The sequence below is a fragment of the Amblyomma mixtum genome, chromosome 2 (genome assembly GCF_055824585.1).
Source record: "Amblyomma mixtum isolate Tamu chromosome 2, ASM5582458v1, whole genome shotgun sequence".
Classification (NCBI taxonomy): Eukaryota; Metazoa; Arthropoda; class Arachnida; order Ixodida; family Ixodidae; genus Amblyomma; species Amblyomma mixtum.
In genome coordinates, this window is record NC_143013.1 from 1075832 (window position 1) to 1100212 (window position 24381).

General features: G+C 48.0%; 1 protein-coding gene across 1 annotated transcript; it reads left to right on the forward strand.

Moving 5' to 3' along the window:
• Positions 1-12393: 12393 nt before the first annotated feature.
• On the forward strand, positions 12394-13107 carry LOC149358202 (endothelin-converting enzyme 1-like). Its single transcript, XM_089567528.1, has one exon. It carries the CDS (start codon positions 12394-12396, stop codon positions 13105-13107), a length of 714 nt encoding a protein of 237 aa, XP_089423654.1.
• The last annotated feature ends 11274 nt before the right edge of the window (positions 13108-24381 follow it).

Here is a 24381-nt window from a genome sequence, read left to right on the forward strand (position 1 = left end):
GAATTGTGTTTCACAAACTGAGGAATCGCAGGAAAGCAACCGGTGCGTATGTCCATGGCGCAAGCGAAGTGTGCATCCGAGCGCACGCAAGAACGTTCGGTGGTTGTGCGCCCCTCATAAAAATGAAACGAATGAGAAACTTCCAGTAATCCTTTATGCTATCGCCAACGAGGGGCGATTCGTTTTCTTTGGCCTAGAGAAAGAAAACGCAGGAGCAGTGGCAACATCGGTATACGGCGGCATCATTTGTATGTACCAGCGCCCGCCCCATAAGCAGATGTAATTGCGCCCTTGTGAGCAATAAACGGGCGAGCAACTCGCAGTTACCCTTTGAAAGATTAGACAGCAGACAGACACCAGTGTTTGCGAGCAGAACAAACGGAAACAGCACGCGCGACGATAGCGAAACCAGCCGCAGCGCTCGGGCGGCTGACGTCACGCGGGCGTTAACAGAACGTGGAAATTAAAATCCAAAATATCGTGGAAAAAAAAGAGGCAGCAATATATTCTATCCGCATGGAGCAGCAGCACCTCCCGGCAAAAGATCTTTAAAATATTAGCGCGTTTTTCAAACCAACAGACGGAACTGTAGATGTTCAACCTCGACCACCTGGGGCTGTAATATTAAGTCATGCAATTACGTCTTCGACCCTCGGATGTTAAAATGGCTGTTATGAGTGAAAAGATACGCAGTGCGATGTTGATGAAAAAGACTGTTCTAGTCAAAAGCACTCTCACGCCCGCCGAGAGTAAGTGTGGCGCCGTTACATACACTAGCGCAGCTGATCCCGTGTTATTCAATATGGCGGCGCCCGCGATGTTGTCTCCACCCTGAACGGCGGTGCTGGCATCGAGGCACCCTAGTAAGCGCTGCGCTGGTGCGCCTCGGATGTGTCCATGGAGATGGGCCTTTATAGTTCTTCCCGTAATGAGACACAACCTTCACCGCACTGAAAAAGAGAAATGCCTTGGCTGCCCCACGGCTAGAATTATATAGCCAAAATCGCAATTGAAATAGCCACGCTGAAGCAACATTGCGATTCTGAGCGATTCTTATCCATCTTCTGGCAACCTAAACTCAATGGTAGAGAGCGAAAGTTGTTCTCAATTTGAGGAAATCGAGGTACTTCAGGTGCGAATATAAGAATGTTTAAATTCGCGTTAATACGGATAATTCCAGCGAGTGGAAAATCTTGTTTGGGTCGGACTTTATCTCCCAGCGTGCAATGTCTGCGTGTGGAGAACAACGAACAACGGGCTAGAAAACAACTCCTATCGAACCTCTGAATCATTAGGTGTACTCATTTTTCTCCGGCAATTTCGGCAGTGCACCGGAGCCAAAGTGTTCAGACTGAACGTCTAAACTTGCTACCCGAATATCCGCACGGTTGGTGACCGTGGTGGCGTGGTTAGAGGCCCGGTTATTGGCGCGGCTCGTGGAAATGTTTATGACCATAATCATGCAAGTGCAGGCATTGGAAATGGAAAGCGAAAACGAGACTTGCGGAAAAGAACCTCTCACGCGGCCTACTATAAGCATGCAACGGCTCGCGGCTCTTTTCTAAACTCATTTCACGTCCCCGGGAGCCCGTTAATCTTTCTTTCCAAAGCTCGCCCGTTTTCGCTCAGGCCGCCCTCGAAGCCATTTGCCACCGTTGTTATTCAGGGCGCAGAGCTCGATTAGCATATATCCACGAAGGTCTCGCGCCATTCCGACGGCGGAGAAATCAAAACACGCCCGTGCCGCCGCTGCCCGGACGGATACAAAGGAATTGTCTTTCTTTCCTTTTTTCCTCCCTTCGTCCCTGCGTGTGCTGAACGCGCCCAGCGGAGCCGGAACCATTAGTGCACTTTCGTAGAAACAATAGGCGGGCGAGGTGTATGCATTTCATTCCCGCTTATATTCTCAGTATATTTTTCCTGCAGCGTTTTTGTTGTTGCATTTTACTTCCCCTCCGTTGCTCTAATCTGGACTCAGTGTTGACCTGACCGCGCTTTGTGAGCTTTGATTAAAGATCGTTGAACCCCCTGTTTCTCGAAACGAGTTTTGAAAAGATAAACAGTGACATTCGAGAGGTATTCTTAGGTTGCCATATTGTGACAGGAAAAGCGATACTCTACGCTTTCCCGTTTTAGCCCGGGGTTCAGAAGCGACCTTTCATTTTGTGCGGCGTTTTTTTTTTGTATGTGTGTGTGTGCGTGTGTGCCCGACTTCGTGAACAACTCTTTCTCCCTGCCACTGTGGCCATGGTTCTGTGTGTTCTTTTTTCTGTTTTTTCCTCAGCAGCCAGGCCACAAGAAATTTGAGCTTCAGGACTGGCTAATACTAAAGAAGGAAGTGAACTCTAGATTGTAACCTATACGGTCATTCATGAAATCACAAGTTGGCGTTATCAAAAGAACAATGTTGATAAATAGAAGTATTGAGGAAATTGCAAAAATCTCTATTCTACAGCCCTGTGTGTTGAATATACTGGCGTTGAATGCGATGCTTCTCATCCCATGCCTGATGACTGAGTACGAGAAAAATGAAGTTGCCCTCCTCACTGCTATGTAATGCCGCCCACCGAACAGCGCGGAACTTTTTTGCTCTAGCTTTCTCGATAAATGTCGCCAAGATAATATGCGGACAGCGCTTTACAAGTGATCGATACATCTGTTGCTGTACTCTACATGGATCAGTGCCAGGACATTCGTTTTTGCTAATGCGCAATAAAGACCTTCGTGGTCCACTTAAAAGAGAAAAAAAATACAGGCTCTTTGCAGATGGTCGTTCTCTGAATAGAAGAATATATAGCCTGTCTGATGTATATCTGCTATAACGTTTCTTAATAGCATTTAGAACTGGCCTATAATATTTGGTTAAAGGGAATAAACGTCGATTACTCAGTGATTACAACCCATACGGTTAAGCAACGTAACGCGCAAACCTACTCACTTAATGGACCCTTTAACCGCTCTACCCTTAACATTCACATAGCAAATAATCTTTCCTGGAATACACACATCGATTATGCCTATCACGACGCTAAACGCACGCATCGTTTTCTTCCTGCGAGTTTTCCTACTGCACCTGAATGGTTAAAACCACTAATGCACTCTTCTACGATCTGAGATTAAGTATGGATCATCAGTCTACGACATTCCTAATAATTCCCTTCTTATTCTATACTCAAATCAATCCAAAGCCACGCGGATGCTTTATCCTCTCCAACTATACTCTCGCTGGTCTAGTATTTCTGCCATTAAAACTGCATTACACATCGCAGACCTTTCTATTCAACGTTATTTATCTAGCTTAGATGGACACTGATGAGAGTTCTGCCAGTTCTTTTGTTGTTGTTGTTAATAATCCGATAGTTTAACGATTATTTTGAGCTTTGCTCGGCAGTAAAACCTTATTTCATTGTCGAGAAATTTTGAGTTAATTTTTTTTTTCTGACAGTTCGATTGAGACTCATGACGTTAGTGACAACGTCGTGTGCCGTGGGTTTTTCTTCTTTTCGTTTCCCACGTTTAACTTTTGTTTAGATTTTTGTGCAGCAGCGATGAAAACGTTGCCTGAATATTCAGGCGCTTAATCATCCGCTGAATGCTCTGTAGACAACGGCAAATTCAACCTGATGTCTCCACACTGTCACGGCAATAATCGATGAAGTCTCGATATCTCTCTTCCATTTTTCGCTCTTTTCTTAAACATCGTTTTCCTGCGAAAGATTCAACTTGGTCATCGGAAAGTGGCATAGGCACATTTTATTTCATCATGGAATATGCAGCGCAATGCACAACGACAAGACACAAACAGTGAAAAGCCCACACGAGCGTTATAAGTCAGTCAGCTGATAGTCAGCGGCTGTGCGTTCACTATTTTTTTCTTTTGTCGTTGTGTCTTGTACTGTATATTCGCCAAGCAGAACCTCGCTCTTGTAAATTTAATTTCCTACTCGGTATCCGTTTAAATATTTAAAAAAAAAAAGTCACAGTAAGCAAATCCTTAAGGAATCGCTATTCTCTACTCCACTTTATAATTCGTTCCACGCTGGCAGTGAGGTGAAAGTTGAAGCTCGCATAGGCCGGGCCGGGACTTATTTCAATTGAATCCTAAATCGAAGAGGGAGACACTTTCTTTTCATGGTCGTCTCTATAATCTATCCAGAAGCCTTTAAATATGCTGCAGCGAGGTATTTAACTTTATTTCAACGTTACCCTTGCTGACGCGTTGCATTTCTTTCTTTATGATCAGGATAAACTAATCGTCTCTGTAACGTCATAATGGCTGAGAGCGCATAAATAATGAAGCGAACAGAATGTAAAAAGTGGAAATTCCTCGTATGCTTCAGCATTTTTTTTTTTAATAAGAAATCCAGCGGCCTCTCGTGTACCATATACTATGAGTTGCATCTCGATGCTGCGAAATATGCTGCCAATATCATGAAGTATACGCATCATGACCTGATCATTCTGCCAAAAATAATATGGTTTGTAACGTCGGCGACGGTTCATTTTCGTTAGAAATAAGTTATTAAACTTAGTCGTCGCTTGGAAGAGCAATGTATTTACTCAGTAATCACTAGAATAACGCTGAGGAGATCTATACTCGACTGGTCTGAGTGAAATTTGATTTTTTACTCCTTTGTGCAGCCACAACAAAATTAGTATTTTTTGCTGAAAAATGTGGGATTTGAAACGAACTTTTTTTGTATAACGCACGACTCCCGCTCGTGAAGATGGTAACGTCGAGAGATTTACGGAGTACGTCATCATTGCTTTGTGGACTGCGGCGTGGTCTAGCTTCCGAGATACACACTCAAAACGTAAAATGTACTTCACGTCATCGCAGTTTGCTCGTGAAGACAGCCTGTGTCGATGACACCGCTAAATTTAGTTGTTGTTTTTTTCGCGTTTTCCAGCTTATACAATCTTCGTTCTCAGTGGCTTCTTTTTAAACAAAACATGGTAATAAATCGGCATAAGTCAACTTCAGTATGGTCTCAGTGCCCATTTAAGTGTTCTGTCAGCGGCTCGGATACGTTAAACGGAGTACACCGATTGTGCAGCGCAGGTTCGAAAGTATTTCATTTGAAACTCTTGTTATTGTCACAACACTTTTCCCGATTCCTTGCTTTACAGGTCCCAGACGTGAAAATGGTCACCACGCATTCTGCCTAGACTGCGCAGTAAGCATGTCGCGTGTAAACAGCGCTGCATAATCACTTCAAGGCAGAACGAACATAGAGCAACAGCTTCGAGCTATTTATATTGAAAGAGGAACAAAAGGGGAGATAAAGAAAAGAGTGGGCAAGGTTTCAGTTCGAGAAATCTATTTGAAGAATACAAGCCGCACGATAACAGAGTTGAAACCACTGTTGTTACCAACTGTCCCTGTCCTATTCTTACATTACTTCTATTCTTGAAACGTAAAACAACGCCGCATAAACAGTGCGATTGCAATTGCGTAATTGGAGAGCAGGCCAGAGAGAGATCACTATGTGTTAGAGTTACTTCATTAAACAAGCGACTTTCCTAATTAGATGAACCTTCACCCAGGCTCGCGCCTTTCTTTCGGCATTGTTAGTGGCAGCTCGGTACAGGCTGAAAGAGTGCAATCGTGTTGCAAGAGCCTGGATAATACTGCAAGAATGAAGCAACAAGGAAACATTCTTCGGAGACTATAGAAGCCCGAAGCCCGTGATTTTTTTCTCAAGAGAGAGAGAGAGAGAAACAACTTTATTGCGATAGATTCAACGTTACACTACTTGACGGCGCATTCGCATTATTTTGCGCATTATATAACATGACTCAAAAGCAATTCCGTGTTCTCATGTCCAAAATAAGAGATAAAAGAGGGGGGAGGAAGTGCTGCGATATCTCTGGAAAGCCTTGGGATTGTTCCGATAATTTGGTGATTAGAAGTTTCTATACAGTTCTTCCTACAAGCAGCCAGTTCAGACATTAGGGTATTGAATTCAACCGTGTAACGAATCGAGCGTGGTCTTATGTCTTGTCCCGTGCCAAATGCTTAGTGTGGGTACTAAAGTGTGGGCTACGAGGGCAGCTATTCAAGAAGGCTGCTAATTAAAGTAAGTTACCGGAAGAGGGGGGTCTCTAAATTGCTTTAAAATATCAATACCAGGGTGTTTTGAGTCTCGGCTCCACTGAAATACCACAGCAGCGCCTGAGATCGAACCTCTGACCTTGGTTTCAGCAGCTGACCGCGCCATAGCAACGGAGCCACTGCGGCGGATAACGAAACTTTGTCCGAGCGGGGAACCGAACACGAGAAGTTATGAAAAAATGAATTGCGTTTTCAGGAAAGGAAATGACCCAGTAGCTGTCTCATGTCTAGGTGGACACCTCAACCGCGCCGTGAAGGAAGGGAGGAAGGTGGTATTGAAAGGAGAGAGAGAGGGGGGAGGAGGAGGTGCCGCAGTGTAAGGCTACGGAATAACTTCGACCACCAAGGGACCTTTAACGTGTACTGACATCGCTCTGACAGGTTCGTAAAGCTGTTACTCTTAAGGCTGGTACATCCCCTATGGTTGTATGTAGAGAAATAGCGGAGCGCCGTCATGTATAAATGTAGATTATTTGCCCAACACACAGCGAGGAACCTGCCAAGAACCTTCTGAAACACTTCCCATTACATACACATGGTGTATCATCAGTTTCAGTTCCGCTTTCTGCTTGTCTACACACTTCGCTATGAGTGCGTTCTTGCCTAATGGCTATTTCCCGTCCTCGTGACCCTAACCTATAAATCCCTGCGTCTCTTCATTAAACAGGTTCTTTCGCTGCTGCCAGCCATAAGTCTCTGCTCCCTTCACTTAACCACGACGGCCTGTACGCAATACTGATTTACTCCTTCATGAAACCGCGCAAAATGTTTTCCCAAAACAGGGTGACTATCCAGTCAATGTCTAGCTGTGTACATATCTTGCTTTATTTAATGCTTGAAGTTGATCAGCGCGTCTATACCACTGTCTCGTCTCTCCATGCGCGCGCGGCTGATGCAGCGAGAAGACGACAAAGAAGAAGAAGAATGCAATGGTTCACGGATCGCCGCAGCGTTCTCTGTCGTTGCCTTGCCGCCGTTTGCTAAGTCCTTCACGTTATTCAGCAACGGCAGCTCTGGTTCTCTTCAACACAGCGAGGAGAAACCTTGGCAAAAACGATGCGGCATCATACCGGTGCCAATTACCAGCCCGACGCCATGCCCCTTCAAGACGCCCCCAGCTCTGGGTCACTCAACCAATGCACAGCAGGCAAAGAGCTACGCGACCAAAATAAGTCCGGCCAAGGCTTAGTCCACCGGGATTCACCCAGCCGGGACTCACTCAACCAAGACGTGCCCAACCAAGCCATACCCAACGAAAAATTACCCTACGGAGTGTCACACGATCAAGGCTCCACTAAACGCCGCTCACGGAACGAGGCGCAGCGTGGCCAAGGCTCACGACGCCAAGGTTTGAGGCAACGAGACTCTCTGCACCAACGGCCACCCGACAAAGACGTGCAGCAGCAAGGCGCGACCGATGCAGCCGCACCCCACCTACACCCTCTGTTGGCAGCCTCGTTCCATGAGGATCCAAAGCCAGGCGAGGGGCCGCACACCGTTAACAAGGTACGACTCGGCAACTAAATTCTTCGCGAGCTGTGTTCCATCTATAATCAGCGCATTCTTTCCACAGCTGCAGAAATGAAGTTCAACGTTTCGTTTTGTCCACCAGTTGAACTCGGGTTCAGGTCTTCCTCTTTTGTGGTGGTGGAGATGGGGGTCCGTTTGGGCGCGACACGTTGCAGGAGGGAGATGAGACGTAGACGAACTTCTTTGCGGAAATGTACAAGCTGGGTTTATTTACAACTATTTACACATATACACATCGACCAGGGTGGTCGCTAGCATTCAGGACGATCGGGAGCGCCAGGCCAGAGCTCGCCCCTACGAAACCCTGTCCTGCCTGGCCGACTGAACTCGCGCTACGCGTAGCGGCTCCTCGTCCTCCGGAACGTGGCCAGCGCAAAGCTAGACCCTGTCTGTCTCGCGATTCCGACTCTCCACCAAGAGTCCCTGCCCAAGTCTCTCCCTTTGGCGCCAAAACGCCTCCTTAAATAAGTTTCCCCAGCATTCTGGGGACCAACTTAGTGACCAATGAGAGATGGGCTTCTTACAACCAATCAGAGACACGCCGGTACCCACGAGCTTGTTTGCTCGCGAGGGCCGCATGCCTTTGAAGAAGCCGATAGCGCTTTTGCGCTTTTCCACACACAGTGAAACACTTTGACAATACCACAAAAGCACGCAAGCACCACTTCCATCAGCTGTGGCTCCAAACACTACAGGGTGCATCTGAGCCCTCTGGCCAGAGGCAGAGTAATCACAACTCGTTACCCGAATGACCACTTCCATCAGCTGTGGCTCCAAACACTATAGGGTGCATCTGAGCCCTCTGGCCAGGGGCAGAGTAATCACAACTCGTTACCCGAATGACCACTTCCATCCGGCCTCACGACCATTCGTAATTACACTCAGCTGCCTCCCACGCAAGCTTCCCCCTCAAGTGTCCCTGAAGTTTTCTTTCGCACTGTTCGACGCCGCGGTCGAAGGGTCATTGAACTTAACCCCGACAATAGCCGGGGTACGCGACTCGTACGCACTGTCCGCGGAACGGATCCCCTTCCGGCACCCCTCGCTGCCATTGCTGCTTTTACCTTTTGGGGCGGCAGCCCTTTGACCCCAGCGTTTCCTCTGTCTGCTTAAAAGCTACGCCGCCTAAAACATCTTAAGATAAGGACCAAGTCGGCGGCGCCCGGGGGGGGATATGGAGATGGCCCGCTGCCCGGCGGCCCGCAAACTCAACTCCACCTGATCCCACTTTAACCCGGATGGCGTAGACAATCTACTTACATACAAGACAGATTTCTTACTGCGGCTGAGTGAAAAGCCCCAAAGAATAATTTAAAATGTGGCAATTCAAATATCTAATTAATGAAACCTTCCAAGTTATGCTTTATGGGTTTATGGGGGTTTAACGTCCCAGAGCGACTCAGGCTATGAGGGTCGCCGTAGTGAAGGGCTCCGGAAATTTCGACCGCCTGGGATTCTTTAACGTGCACTGACATCGCACAGCACACGGGCCTCTAGAATTTCGCTGCCACCGAAATTCGACCGCCGCGGCCGCGATCGAACCGGCATGTTTCGGTGAGCAGCCGAGTGCCATAGCCATTGAGAAATGTTCAAGTGTTCGTCAGCTTCATTTTAACGCAGTAGTGATAATGTTCCTGTACAGCGGTGCGTAGTTTGCTTCGTCGCCGTTGTGCGCGCAAAACCTGAATCGTTAAGGGGTTCGTGACGTCACTCGTGCAGCTGTGGAATGAAAAGTAACTAAATCAGGCCCCAACATGACTCAGACATGATAAGTAAAATGCATGTACATCATGTAAATGAATTGCGCTATGATAACACTTGAGTTAAGTAGTTAGGAGTCGAACCTCTGATCTTTGAGATGCGAGTCGGACACGCTAAGCGTAGGACACGCAGACACGTTTTTACTGCTTGGTTAAAGCGATCGAGACTTTATATGTACTTCGTGTGGTCTTTTGCATAATATGGAAACATTGTACGTGTCTGCGTGGGAAACAGGCGGGACGCCTATCGTGTCATACCTTTAAAGGGTGAGCCTAATGTCCCTAAAATATTCTGTTCAGCGGCAGCCGTAACATCTAATAATGTCGACGACAGAGCCACCGCGACTGGGGTTAGCACCTGACGGCCAAAACAACTGAGCCGCCAGGACAAGTCAAGGCGAAGTTTGGTCATTCACATGACGTATCAGTGAAGTGACTCATAGAGCATCATAAACTTAGGTATGCAGTAATTTCGACGCCTATACTCTACGACGCCGGTAAAACATGAGAAAAAGGGACAGAAATGGGAACCACCCGGTAGCCTCGCTGACATCTATGCAAATATGATTCATGACTCCGAGCTTTCGTAACGCTTAGTTGACAATTATTTTCCGGGAGGTGAGACGCACTCTGACATCTTGTTTGTCCGTGCAGCCAAAGTGCACATGGAAATGTTCTCGATGCACTGTGTGACACAAACTCAAACACCCCATGAAACGATCGTAAAAACGACTATAAAATACCTTCATTATGCAGGATTGAGCGTTTAGCCCGCGTACAAGTTTTCGAAAAAGAACCGATAATTTACAAGTAAATGTTTTCAATCCCCATTCCCGCGCTTGGCGGCGACGTCTGGTGCCGGTCTCTTACACTAATCCTGACATGCGACGTCATGCGGTTCGCGTGACGTCAATCTTGAGGGGCTGCTATTGGCTGGCTGAAAAGTGCACCGACGTTTGTAGACGAAGGAGGCGAGGGCTACCGCCGGCTGGCGAAGGCGGCGCGTCGCTTGCTTCCAGTCTTTACTGTCTTGCCACGTCGGGGGAGTGAGCAACTCCTACTAAGCCGGGTGGCGTATATTCTGTGTGGAGTATGGTCACGACGTGTTGTCTTTCTTCTATTTTTTTAGCTGCTGCTTTGTATGAGTTTTGTAGGGAAGAGGCAGGGGTCGTTTTTAATCGCCGATATATTTGCTGCTATATAAACTACATTGAAAATGACGAAAATCATGGGTGACTCAGTATCTATCAGCATTTCGATTTTCTTGCGCCCAGTGGAAATCTTTTCAAAGGCTCTTTAAGACGGTATTCCGGACCTCCTAAGGCGAAAGAGAATAGATCCACTGTGTTTATCCTTATTGCATCATTTAATACTGCTATTGGTCGGCGCAGAGATCGAGAGTTTTCAACCTATAAATAGAGTTGACGTACGGCAGTCAACAATAGCTGTCTTGCTTTGGGCGGTTTGTTTCTCTTAGTCCCTTACAAACACTTCAGTAAACAGCTCATGAACGGTCTGTCGAATGTCTATACTAGACTGTCTGTCAAATTTCTCAAAGGTATACGTCCTGCGCAGCCCATTAGCACAGAATAAACAGCGACCTCTTTGTTCTTCTTCCACGTCTCACAGGAAGAAAACGAGAAGTCAAGCCTGCAAAGTAACAGAAAACATGTAAACCTAATGCCGCTGCTGAAGATACCTGTGATCGCTTTCGTGGTTATGGTCGTCATCATATTTGTCACCGCCTGGAACACCAGAGTAAAGCCCCAAGCCGTTAAAGTGCGCACTCAGGCTTGCACCCACGATGCCTGCTTACATCACGCCAACGAGATCAAAAGCGCGTGGAACTCTTCAGTCCACCCATGTGACAATTTCTACGATTTCGTTTGCGGCGCTTGGGCCGTGCAAAAGGAACATCGGCGGATGGACGATCTGGTCAGCGCAGCCAAAGGCATCGCTCTCGGCCGACTTCGGTCCGGTTCAGGGACGGTGACGAAGGCGAAAAAGCTTTTCAGGTCATGCGTCGAGGCCGCTAGCGACGTCCAGTCCAACTTGCAGTTGTTCAAGAAATGGGCCTCCACGATACGTTTGATTCACCCACGTACGTCATCCCTAGTAGAGCACAAAGCACGAAGACACCCGCTGGACCTTCTCCTGGACTTGGCCATCAACTGGCGCGCGGGACTGCTCAGTATCCGACCTAGGTCTGTGTTTAACAAGAGCCAGAGGATATTGATCATCAAGCCTGTTCCTACTTCGTGGCGCGCGTTTCTGGAGTCGAAAAACCTGGTGTCACTTGTCGGTCAACACGCCGAGATTCTTGACGCACAGCCACCGCGTCACTGGGATGAGTGGAATCGGACAGTGACGGCCATTCGTAAGGCCATTTCTATTAGAAGCGATACGAGACAACCGGTCGAAATGGCAGCCTACACCTCTGACCTCGATGGCTTAACGCCAAATCTTCCAAAATATCTATGGCTGGACCTAATTAATAAACACTTCGCCCCCGAACTGAACTTCGGGAAAGAGGATCTTATTATAGCCCACGACACTGAAATGTTGGTTAATATTGGCAGTCTTTTCGGCGAGTCTAGTCTTGACCTTTTAACGGAAGTGTTCTCTTGGATTGTGGTCGAGACGTACCTGAGCCTCATGGTTCTTGCACCAGGACAGCGGGGCGTGGAACTTTCATCCCCGCTATCCCAGCGCGACTGTTTGTCGCTCACAAATTCGTTGCTTGGACCACTTAGCGTTCAAGAATACCTTCAGCAGCAGTTTCCACAGCGCAAGAGAGAATCTGTCAACAAGCTCCTTGAACACATCCGTGCGACTTGGGCTCTGAGCCTAGAACGTGCGCCATGGATTGATAGAGCTTCAAGGCAGCGAGTTCTGAAAAAGGCTGAAGCTCTCAAGACGGTACTTTGGCCAGGACACGAATTTTTCAACGGCTCCCTTGTCCCTCCCCTCTACAGTTCTTTCCCGGGCATGGACAAGCCACTTATGGCTAACTTGATTGAAACTGCCAGAGTGCTCCGACGACTCGTGAATCACTCACATTTCGATGACATTTACTCCAGGCAGGTCCTTGGCGATACCGACCTCTTTCTCTACAGTTATTTCCTCAACGAAGTCTACATCGACTTGGCTGCCCTCAACGCGCCGGTTTATTACGACGTGGAAATGTTCGCCATGAGGTATGGAGCATTGGGTTCGCTCTATGCCAAACAAGTGGCAAAGATGTACGACTCTACCGGACGGCTGTTGGATGCAAATGGCGAGTATTACGAGTATTACGTTAATTCACTTTCCGAGGAGTCGTCCGAGCACCGGAAGAAGTTGCTCTGCAACGCCACCGGTAACCGGCATTCTTCTTTAGAGTATTTCACCCATATCTCTGGACTCGAGACTGTGTTCCAGGCATACAGTGTTGCCGTGTCCCGGTACTCTAGGATCTACGACTACAGACTGTACGGACTTGAAGAGTTGAGTAGCGATCAGCTTTTCTTCGTGACTTACTGTCACGTGTTGTGCGCGCCCCGAACTGACGATGACGCAGAGGACATGTGCAATATACCGTTCCGGAATTTCCGGCCTTTTGCGGAAGTTTTTAATTGCACCACGGGCTCACACATGAATCCGGAGAAAAAATGTCGCTTCTTTTCTCTCGCAAAGGAAGAGAATGCGACCTATGCATTCTGACCTGTCGCATAGTGTAAAAGAACGTTTTTTTTTTTTTTTTTTCTAGTACGTCCTTTAGACGTTGTCATTTCTGTGGAAAAAAGTCTTCACTAATGTCTTTGCTGTTCGATTATTTTATGAACAGTGCTGCTGTGTTTTGCTAGGGTCGAAAGAACTGTTTATAAACATCGCGATGATTCATTACATCCAAAAAGTACAGAACAGAGAGATTTTGATGTTCTGCTCTTAAAAAGCTACGTGGGATACGAGCCGTTATAATGGAATGCAGGAAAATAACTCGGAACTGTCTATTTTCCAGAACAATATTGAAATTTTAGCGAAGGCACTCCTTGCTCAATATACCGCCTCTTTTGTTAGAATTCCAAAACAGCGTTACGGCTTCACCTTGCGCGTGAGAGGTGTTACAGATCAGCTCGAAATCACCTTATAGCGCGATCATGTGCCTGGTTACTTAGTTGCTATGGGCTTGTGCTGCATTATTTCTGTGCAAACACACTATAGTACAGTGGTAATGTGCTGTGTTGTGAGACATCACAGTGTATTGCTCTGCAGGCTGTTTTATTTTCCCGGGTTGAAAATATTCTGCTGCCTGGTAGTGTCGGTCAACATCGGGGGTTCTACCGTACTTCCAAATGCTGTGCAAGGCAATATGCTTCACTTTGTTGTTTTGTTGTGTTGTGCAAAAGCGCGAAAAGTCGGGCTCTGCGCATTATCAACCGAAAAAAGATCTAAATCACACTTTGCTCTCTTCTGCTTTCAAACTACTACCTAAAAACGACTTCTTAGAGATCGAAGCTGCAAGAGACCGGCGTGGCAGAACGTTGATTAGATTCACTTAAGCAAGGCAGCCACGGAGCAAGCACGATCGATTGACGCGCTCTAGCGACCCTGCCATGCATTGCTATTCTCTCGAGCTAGCTCACTTTAGAGATGGCAGTGCTATGAGTCTGCAGCGAACAAGCAGGTAGGCGAACAGGAGTGAAACGAGATGTCGCATGCATGACTGGAGAGCGCGCAGCATTGTTTAGATGAAAGCGACGTGGCGTCAGCGCTTTCGGAGGCAATTAGCTTCTCGTCATCGCGTCTCATCCCAGATATGCTAATCGAGTCTCGCCGTAAAGGAGGGTATAAACAAGAAGCCGGTCTGACCGTCCGCTCAACGAGAAATCGTCGCGGCCGCTTTACGCCGAATTCAAAAGCGACTCAGGTTATGAGAGACGCCGCAATGAAGTGCTCCGGGCCCCGCCGCGGTGGCTCAGTCGTTACGACGCTCGGCTGCTGGCCCGAAAGGCACGGGTTCGATCCCGGCCGCGGCGGTCGAATTTCGATGGAGGCGAAATTCTAGAGACCCGTGTACTGTGCTATGTCAGTGCGCGTTAAAGAACCCCAGGTGGTCGAAATTACCGGAGCCTTTCACTACGGCGTCCCTCATAGCCTGAGTCGCATTGGGACGTTAAACCCCAAAGCAATAAACCAAGAAGCGCTCCGGAAATTACGACCACCTGGGGTTCTTTAAAGTGCGCTGACATCGCACAATGTGGCTGAAGGAGTTATTTCGTCGCCGCGTCGACCGTCGTCATAGAGAATGGAAAATGCCTTTCTCTGAACTTATGCGTGCAGTGTAGCGATCGCCAGGGGTCGAGATTCTGTAGAAACGTCGTCGTACCGGAACCAGCGGCATTGGTGGGTTAAAAGTGCAAGGCAAAAGAAACCATGTAGGCAATGAACTTGGAAATGAAAAGGGTTTTGAGTGGTTGCTTTCCTGAATAGATTAGTTAGCTTGTCTGGCATAAACCAGCGTCTTTTTTCACATTGAAGATGGTGAGCGACATTCTCTATGCATGATTTCTGACGTCACAACTGGTTATGACTAATGGTTGAGTAAAAGAAAGCATTGAGAAAATAGCAAAAAAAAATGCTACAGGCAAAATATTCTCGGTTGGCTCTGGCCGTATGTGTTTGCGTACGAGATTTTTCTGATTGCTACTGCCATTTTTCACAATACGTTTTAGTTTCCGTGAAAGCTAAATAATTTCCGCGAAAGCCTAGTGCAAGGGCCTATTTTCGTCGTTGGCTCTGTGGCCTCTCGTCATCGTTGGCATGTTGTTGTAAAATGTCTTGATCAAATATAGCTTTTACAATAGAAACAATTCTGCTGTTGAAGAGCCTGCTCCCGGCGCTCTGTGATTTTTTTTACCCCACCCGTTGGCTCGGGTATTTTTGGAACCTCTTCTCTAACGGGGCTCACGGGCGACTGTGCAGAGCCACGAGCTTCGTTGTGCGGTGTGGCAAGCCACCGAAATCACATAATTATTGTCTGGCAACGACAACGCGCTAAAAATGGCATATTGTCCACTGCTAAGGCACAACGTCGAGGCGAGGGGGGGGGGGGGGGGGGGGATGAATCACGAAAGATAAAAAGAAAAACACCCGAAATATGCTGTCGCGTCGATAATGGAGACCTCGGGATTGATAATGGAGACCTTGGATCGTAGAGAGGCCGCATAGCGCGTCTAGGCTACAAGTTTTAGTAGAAAGTACAAGAGGTGCCCTAAAGCAGGAAATCTACACTAGAGTATCCTGAGGCCCTCTACTCCACAAGAGAGTAAGGAGAAAAACAGAAACAAAGAAAGGTAGGGGTAGAATAACTGTCACGATGTACAGATCCCTCCATAACGAAACACAGCAACCAATTTGCACAAAACTACTTTTTTTTTTGTTATTTCTGTACTAAACATGAAAGTTGCCTATGGATATTATGCGCCAAGTTAGAAAACAATAAAAACACGCCTAACTATAGGTTAACCATTGAGTGAATGGTCAAACTCTGTTCGCTTTCGTACTGGAAGGACCTGTACACTACTGCACGACTGCAGTGCCGTCACCAGTTCCTCAACTGCGTCCCAAATTTGTGCTGCACAATTGCACATAACTGCCGCGCAAATCTCGAGGAAACGAGACAGAGAAAGTCGTGCGCGCATCGCGGAAATAAATTAACGCTGACCGGCAAAAGGAGAGAGGTAAGCGAACCCGGCTTCCGAAGGATAAAAATAGTAACAATCCCTGCATCTCGAGATCGGCGCGCGGGACGCTTTTCAACGCGCGCGCCGCCACCAGTCCGTCGAGTCGGCGAGCAATCGCCGACTGCTTTCGCCAACGGGAGGAGGGCATCTAAAGGAAGGAAGGGGGAGGGGGGGGGGGGGGGGGGCAGTTCAACAGAGGGAGGGGAGTAGACGACAGTGTAGCCAGACTAATGACTGGGGACGCACGTGGACCGCCGCTCTGGCCGTATAATGCCATTCCGAGCACGGGGCCGTCGGCAAGCGGCCTACCTGGCCGGCCGCCCCATCGCTCCTTAAACGATATCTTACTGGCAACACGAGGGGCCGCCGAAGAAATATGACGGCTTGTCATAACCGAGCCCAGGTGACAGCTTTACTTGGGACTAATCCGGCTGAAAAATCGGAGCCGGCAGATGAGCATGCGATGGCAATCGTTGAAGACCTATTTCCTCACCGCTGCGAGCGACGGCCACAGGCGATGGTGTCTTCGCCATCCTTCTCTCTATCTCTGTTTGAGACTTTCCTCCTCGCCGACGCATGCCGCGCGAGAGGCATGTGGCGCATAGCTGTGCACTGGATGTATAGACGGCGGGAGGCATCGAAGGTGTACGACGACCCTCTTAGCGTGACCTGCGGGATGACCTCAGTGGCAGTAGACTGGAGCGGCGGCCACTTCTGCAGCAGCTTTGTGGCCGGAGAAAGTTGAACCACTGGTCTTCAACGGGGGTGAGCATGGCTTCGCCGTCACGAAGAGGCCTCATATTTCACGGGCGTGGGCCCCACAGAGAGTGTGCAGAGCAGCGAGCAAATCTGGATGAGAGGCGCTACAGAGTTTTCCTACTCCACGTGCCATATATTCCTCCCTTTTAAGGTCCTAACCAGAGAGTAGTATACACCTGGGCCTCTTCCTAAATACGTGGCGGGTGGCTATGGTTGAAGCTGTGAATGCGGACTCACGAATGTCGGGACTCAGTCGAACAACGAAAAGTTTAGAAAAGAAGGTGATGTCGTGTGTATGAGGGCTTTCATTTTTGCCGCGTAGTAAACAAAGTACACGAAGCGTATAAGTGGGAAGCCTAAGTCATCCACTTAGGGTATGTGCACCTTCTTGGTGCAAGGTCCAGCCGTGAGAAGTCCATTTCTTGGCTACTGTCCACGTTGTTGACGATCGTGGTCGAGCAACTCCCACTCTCCGGTCACTGACTTACGAAATCTGTGGACAAGAACAGTTGCGAACACCGTTCGCGATTTCTAGTTCGCGATTTCTAGAAGTTTAGTAGTCAAGAAACCAGATAAAATCACGATCAAGCCGAGCGGCACTTATTCGCTGCAGAGAGCCGTGATTCCTTTATGAGTGGCAAAAGAGAGTCACTTCTGCGCGTTCCACTTGCAGATTGAGAACAGGAAAGAAAGAAAGGAAGAAAGAAAGAAAGGAAGAAAGAAAGAAAGAAAGAAAGAAGGAAAGAGAAAGAAAGGAAAAGGAAGAAAGAAAGAAAGAAAGAAGGAAAGAGAAAGAAAGGAAAAGAAAGAAAGAAAGAAAGAAAGAAAGAAAGAAAGAAAGAAAGAAAGAAAGAAAGAAAGAAAGGACTACATCAGCATAGAGCAAACGGAAGTCTGAAGGACTCAGAAACGCTTCTCCTAGCGCACCGAATACAAGCGTTCAGTGCGTTGAAAATGTACAGGGTCAATCACACTTGTCCTCTCTAGCTTGAACTAGCTCCATTTTGAGTGTAATAGCGTCGTTTCGTTATAATGCTGTAATCTGTTGGCACAGGCCAACATCAATTTTTCCTCAGTGTTCTTTTAACGAATAATTCGGTTATCGAAACTCAGTCAGCTCAGTTGCCAGCCGCTCCGTCTATCGCTGACAGGCGCAAGAGCCAGAGAGCGTGCGGTGCCCGTGGCGCCATCTCTACGCGAGGAGGCGGACGACAGCGTATGTGGAGTCGAACGGGTACGTACGCGGAACACCGGAAAATTGCGGAAAACAACGAGTAGTGCGCAGCTTGTCGAACGCAGTTGGTACTACATCTTTCTGATATTGAGCCTGAAAAATTCGTGTGATTGACATTTATATATATATATATATATATATATATATATATATTATCTTAGCTGTGGACTATTTATATATATGCTGTTATTTATCTGCAACAAATGCATCCAGAACCAGAACCGCGTCGTGGATGAGAGAGAAATAATCAGTACATTGCTTTAAAAAAAAAAAAGAAAAAGTGTGACAGAAAGGCGATCAAGACAATCGTAGCATCTGGGGTGGTAACTGCAGTGAGGCAGGAATGATGTACGGTCCAACGCTAGTTCTTTAAACAAGAGAGCAGGTATGCATGACAATGCGAGAAAATGACACACGATTTTTGTGTTTATAGTCAATCCCCGAGATAAAATACACCTGGTGTAGTGAAGAGACCAATTTATGATAGTCTAATAGCAGCTTATGTTCACAGGTGCATTTGGATGCATATCTGACCGATAGGAAACTTTTCCCATAGCCAATGCGCAAGTTAAAGTGCGCCGCGGTACCAAAATAAAACAAGGCTATAGAGTAAGAACAACTAATTTTGTCCAGCTGAACAGGCGAACGTGAAAACCGTCCACATTTGATACAAGGCGCAAAAAGTTCAATCGTGCTTCGCCATTTGGCCAAAGGCACGACTGATGTCATCTCTGCTGTCTGGCGCATACTTCGCACCAAAGCTGAGTCATTTCTTGTCTTTATTTTTTAAGAGTTGTGATTACTGCCTAAGGTAAAAGACGCTAGCGAAATTAGATACGCAGTTGTCAGAGCAAACAACAAATGCATGGTAGAGCGTAAGAGTGAAATAATTTCGAGCAGTCTCCATATGCAGCTTGTCACGAAGATTTTGAGCCGCAAGGATGGCATGTGAGACTGTCCACTACCGCATGGCCTTTGCTGTTAACGATTTATGAAAATCGGTACCTCCGTCATAATGACACTTTCTCTGCATCTTGAAGTGCATGCCTGGGTTAAATGTTCGAATTGCAATGTAATCACGCCAACGGAAGAAAGAAAAAAAGAAAGCTTTCCGTTAGTTCACACCATAGTTCATGCGATTGAGCGTACCTCTTCTAGCTGCATGTTCAGATGCAACATCCGTCCGACGCCGCCGCGAAAGCCTGTGACGATCCCTTAAAAGCTGAGCTCTAATAAAAGTTCGCATCGATACCCTTGGAATTCAAAGATTTTGTTTTGGTTTGGTGCGCCCACGTAATACGGAAGCCACCAGCACCCTATATACGCTGCTGCGACAAACGCAAGGACGGTCTGTATAGGTGAAAGTGAAAACCCTGCAGACAAACTAGGGGGGAAAAAAGGAACAAAATGGCGTGTTCCAAAAAGGCACAACGGACAGCACCAAAAAGCCCTGCAACTCTGAACTTCACCCTGCGGCATGTCAATCATACCCCGCGGTGCGGCCAGTCTTATCAGAGAGCCTTCTCCCAGACCTGCCGTCGGTTTCGATCTGTTGAGGGGTTGACCTGGGGACAGAGTCACACCACGCGGGGTTGCTATCGGCGCTGAACCGACGGACCGACTTTGGCTCCTTTTATCTGCACTGGGGGCTCCAGCGCTGCTTCAAACCACTGCGGTCAGAAAGGCTTCCGGTCTGGACGGAAACGAAAACGTCACCACGGTTATCGCGCTGCCTGTTCCAAGAGCCGCTGACCCTATATTTACACATATATACCGTCCACGCCTCACAGCTATAGAGTCACGGCCAGCGATTCATCAACAAGCGCAATCGCTTTCACTGTTTGTTCAGCGTCGGCTCGGTACGTGCAGAGAGCCCCGCTTCCCGGCGTGCACAAGGTTTAATAAAGCAAGCGCTGCGTTGCGAGTGATAAGCAAATGGGTAACTCCTGTTGGACCGACGCCGCGTATCTGTTGTAATGTATTCGCCTCGACGGCTTCTCAGCTATCTATCCGGCAAAGTCGAGTTCACACTCAACATTGCCAGTGCGGCAGCCTATCGCTGTTAAAATTGACGTGCGAATAATGCATGGGCATCCCGTAATAAGTATGTGTATCTGTTGTCAAGCGTCTTGAACTCCGCTGATGTCTGCTCTGCGTGTCGAGAAGTAAAAAGGATAAGGGGGAGAAAAAGGAAAAGAAAAAATTGGCGCCACTAAGGGCACAGCTCGATGATCGCGAGAAGTTTTTAGTGCAAGATCCAGCTTAAAGCGCAGCTCCTCACAAGTGTACTGGCGTATACTTGTTGAAAATCGACCACTTCCAAAACCCGATGTGATCTGAATCGCCCCCCCCCCCCCCCCCCCCCCCCCCTCCCCGATGTTGTGCCTCGTCGATGGCCCACACCGTAGCTTGGAGAAGTATATATAAGATGCATGGAATAAGAATAGCCAAGTCCCTGCTTCAGCGCTGAATTCAGGCATGCCCTGGCAGTCAGTGTCCACCTTTCAACTCGCCGCTTCTACAGCATCCTATGATAGGAACAAGCACCTTTACTGCTGCTTCCATCTGGATTCTTCGTCGCTATTCTAAAACAAAAGGGAACGCTTCCCAGGCCAATCACCGTGACATTCACGTTTCCAAACGTCCTGCAGATGCACCGCTCATCAACGTTTTAAATCTTTCCCATGAGACAGACTAGACCTTGCGGAGAGGCGGACTGCCGGGCGCTTTGACTTCCAGTGCGCCAGACATTGATGAGCTCCCGTGCCAACAGGGTCCACCGACAGCGGCCACGTCTGTCTCCGTACGCGACCCTCACGAAGCATGCAGCCAACAGACTCACTCGTTCATATTCGCATAACAATGGACGGCTCTCGTCATCCGCGAAGCCTCAAAAAAATTAAAAAAAGAATGAGCCGCCGCGGTGGCTCAGCGGTTATGGTGCTCGGCTGCTGACCCAAAAGACGCGGGTTCGATCCCGGCCGCGGCGGCTGGAATTTCTTTGGAGGAGAAATTCTAGAGGTCCGTGTACTGTGCGATGTCAGTGCACGTTAAAGAACCCCAGGTGGTCGAAATTTCCGGAGCCCTCCACTACGGCGTCTCTCATAGCCTTAGTCGCTTTGGGACGTTAAACCCCATAAAACCAAACCAAAAAAAGAATATACCGTTGCGCAAAAGTGCGAGCCTAGCAGAGCGCGATTGACTCACGGGAGGCTCGATGTCGTTGCCAGGCCCCGTAACGAAGCGGTCCCAGCATTTAGCTACGGGCAGCGAGACAAAAATAGAAATAAAAGTTCATGCAGGCATAGGGAAATGTGAGGGGCAATCGCAGAGTCAAGCAGGGTCGTTCAAAAAAGGGGAAATATAGATATGCACCATGTCATATAGATGCACTCTGAAAGGAGGAGTTGAAGGCACTCTTCCAAAACTCCACCCTTCGTTAGTGCCGAATTGTCCCGACAGACGCGGTGAAGCCCTCGTCTACCACACTACTCCCCTCCCCCATGTTCCTCCTCTTTCCCTTACTTCACAGCGCATTTTATTTTATTTTTTATTTTGCTCCACGCATGAGTTGCTCCGCCTGCCCATCCGCTAAAGGAAGCTCAAGAGAGACATTATACAAAGTCCCGCCGCAACATCTACCGGGGGCCTGGAGTGCTTCTGTGTTCAAGCCCTGAATGAACCGTCAAAGAACGGAGAACGACGGAAGCGCAGATTTTTTTGAAACGGGTCACTCCCTCCCCCCTGCGGGAACAAACCGAAGCTAAGTGGTCTACTGGCATCGCGGGTCACGCCCTCTAATTGTGAATTCGGAAATGGGAGGGAGCGAGCGTACGGAAACGATCGCTGGAGAATCGAACTCGGCGGCAGATTGAAAGGTGCGCGGGGTGGTTTAGAAGAACCCGAAGGCCGGAACGACAGAGGCAAAAGAAGATAAAAGGGGGCCGTTGAAAATGTCAACGCTTGCCTTCTCCGCCGAGACCAAGTAGCCCACGTCGCGTCTTTTTCACGCTCGGAAGTCATGCGTGTATGTCCTTTTCTCGTTGCCTCTGTTAAAACTAGGCCTTGCCCGCCCCGACGGCACGCGGGAGACCTTTGGACCATAGAAAACGCGAGGGGCCTACACCCCCCTCTTCTTCACAATGGAAGGCGGGTCGTGGTCCGTCTGTCCCGTGTCCACGTCGGCTTGCAAAGAAGCGAAGACAGCTTTCTTTGCAGGGGGGCCAAAGCGCCTTTTTCAGCGTGCCGCTCACGGCTGCATCAGCAGCGCCTGTGAAGCGGCAACTCTTACCTTGTAATGCGGGAATGCCGAACGACAGCCTTCTGCACATTTCTTCTTGAAACTTTGTTTTTGCGCCTTTATATTTGCGTGTGTAACCTCTGTACGCCAATACATCCGCAACGAAGAGACGCGCGCGCCCCTCTGAAGTGGGCATGTCACGCCCCCGCCGTTCAAGTGTGACCTTTGGGTCAGTTTGCGCCCAGCTGCTCTTCGCGGTTAGCGAAAGCTTTGTAGTTCAGAAGCAGTGCGAAGCTGTATACACAAGGTTGAGTTTGACGCTCAAGAACGATCTGCTTGTAAGGCGTTGTTTGGGAGTTTGTGCAGAACGGAAGGCGCGGAAAGAGTTGACAATAGGCAAACAGAACTTCATCATGTTTACTGCGCTGACTGTACGGCCCAATACAGCGCGCAGGTCAGAAAAAGTGTCAGAAAAGCTACACAAAGTTGTTCTCGCTGAACACATCCGTCACGAAGACACTTTAACCGATGAAGTCTCAACGTCATAAACACATCTTTTACCGCCACTGATTTTAATCTCATAAAAAGCAGCATAATTGTACATACGTATATTTATTGAGGCCGCACTGTGAAAAAAAAAAGTCATGATGCGCGATTTCAAAGCTTTATTTCTGATTTTCTCTGTTTATTTACTCGATATCACCAAGCTTTTAAAGCATGACATGACTTCATACAGAACTAGCCGCTCCAGGTAGACAGGAGTACCGTAGAAGTAAGTCAAACAAAGCGGTACTCAGCCTTCCCTCCTGCGTCTCATTTCCTTGAAAGCACCCGAATCGCATTGTCGAACCTGACATCCATCAGTGCATCATAATTAGTAAAAGCGCTCCAAGTCTGGCGTAAAATAAAAGAAAAGAAAGGAGCCCGAAACAAGCAGATGGCGAAACATTTTGTGCTTCGTTTGCTTTTTTATTTAATTGATATCTCCCCTCTTGCAGCCATTCCGTTCCCGCCAAACTGTAAATTAATAGCTAGAAAGAAAGAAAGAAAGAAAGAAAGAAGGAAAGAAAGAAAGAAAGAAAGAAAGAAAGAAAGAAAGAAAGAAAGAAAGAAAGAAAGAAAGAAACAAAGAAACAAAGAAAGAAAGAAAGAAAGAAAGAAAGAAAGAAAGAAAGAAAGAAAGAAAGAAAGAAAATCTACTGTCCTGAGTTCCATGCTGCGCTACACGGGGGCGTAGAGCGACCTACCGATGCATGTTTCCGATAAAGCAGAAGCTTTCACGTCCACGTCATCCGCTAATGCCCGGAGCGATCGGGACAAGAACAAGAACGAAAAGGGCGTAAGCCTCAGATGAAGCAGCTCCTCTCAGAGGAGGGTACGGACGAAAGAGAGAGAGAGAAACGGACAGAGAGAGGAAAAAACGAGGAAGGAAAGACGTATAGTGAAGCAACGGCAGCCGCGATTTTAATTTCCACCGCTCAGCAAAACGTAACGCGCGCGCGTATGTATGCGAAGCCGAGCCAAAGCCCTTCGCCTATCTATCGCGGGCATATCGCACAAATTACCGTAATTATCGCGCGTCGCGCGAGCAACGGGCTAGAATTAACGTCGCACGCATCCCTGACGCTTTCCTCTCGGGTCTGCTTCCTTTCTCTCTGTCTTTCCCTCCTCTCTCTCTCTCTCTCTCTCTCTCTCTCTCTCTCTCTCTCTTTCTTTTTTTAATTCCCTCCTTCGGTTTGGAGTACGCGCGCTCTTCAAATCGGCGTTATGCTCTCCCCATAGGTGCATGCGCTGAGGAAGCTCCGACGCGTAGCAGCGCGTCCGTCTTCTCTGCGACTTCTCGCGTCATTACACCGCAGATGTCGGAGCTATCTGATCGGATCAGGCTTGAAGTACGAGCTTCGACGAAGAAGACAGCACGAACAACGAAGAAAAAAAAAAGTAGAGATAAGCACGGTGGGAGCGAGGATGACACGTAGTGTATGCGTATGTATAGTATATGTGTATATTATCAGCGA

Bases quoted from the DNA above. Each gene is read 5' to 3' on its own strand.
- LOC149358202 (XM_089567528.1), top strand. From the start codon at position 12,394: ATGGACAAGCCACTTATGGCTAACTTGATTGAAACTGCCAGAGTGCTC.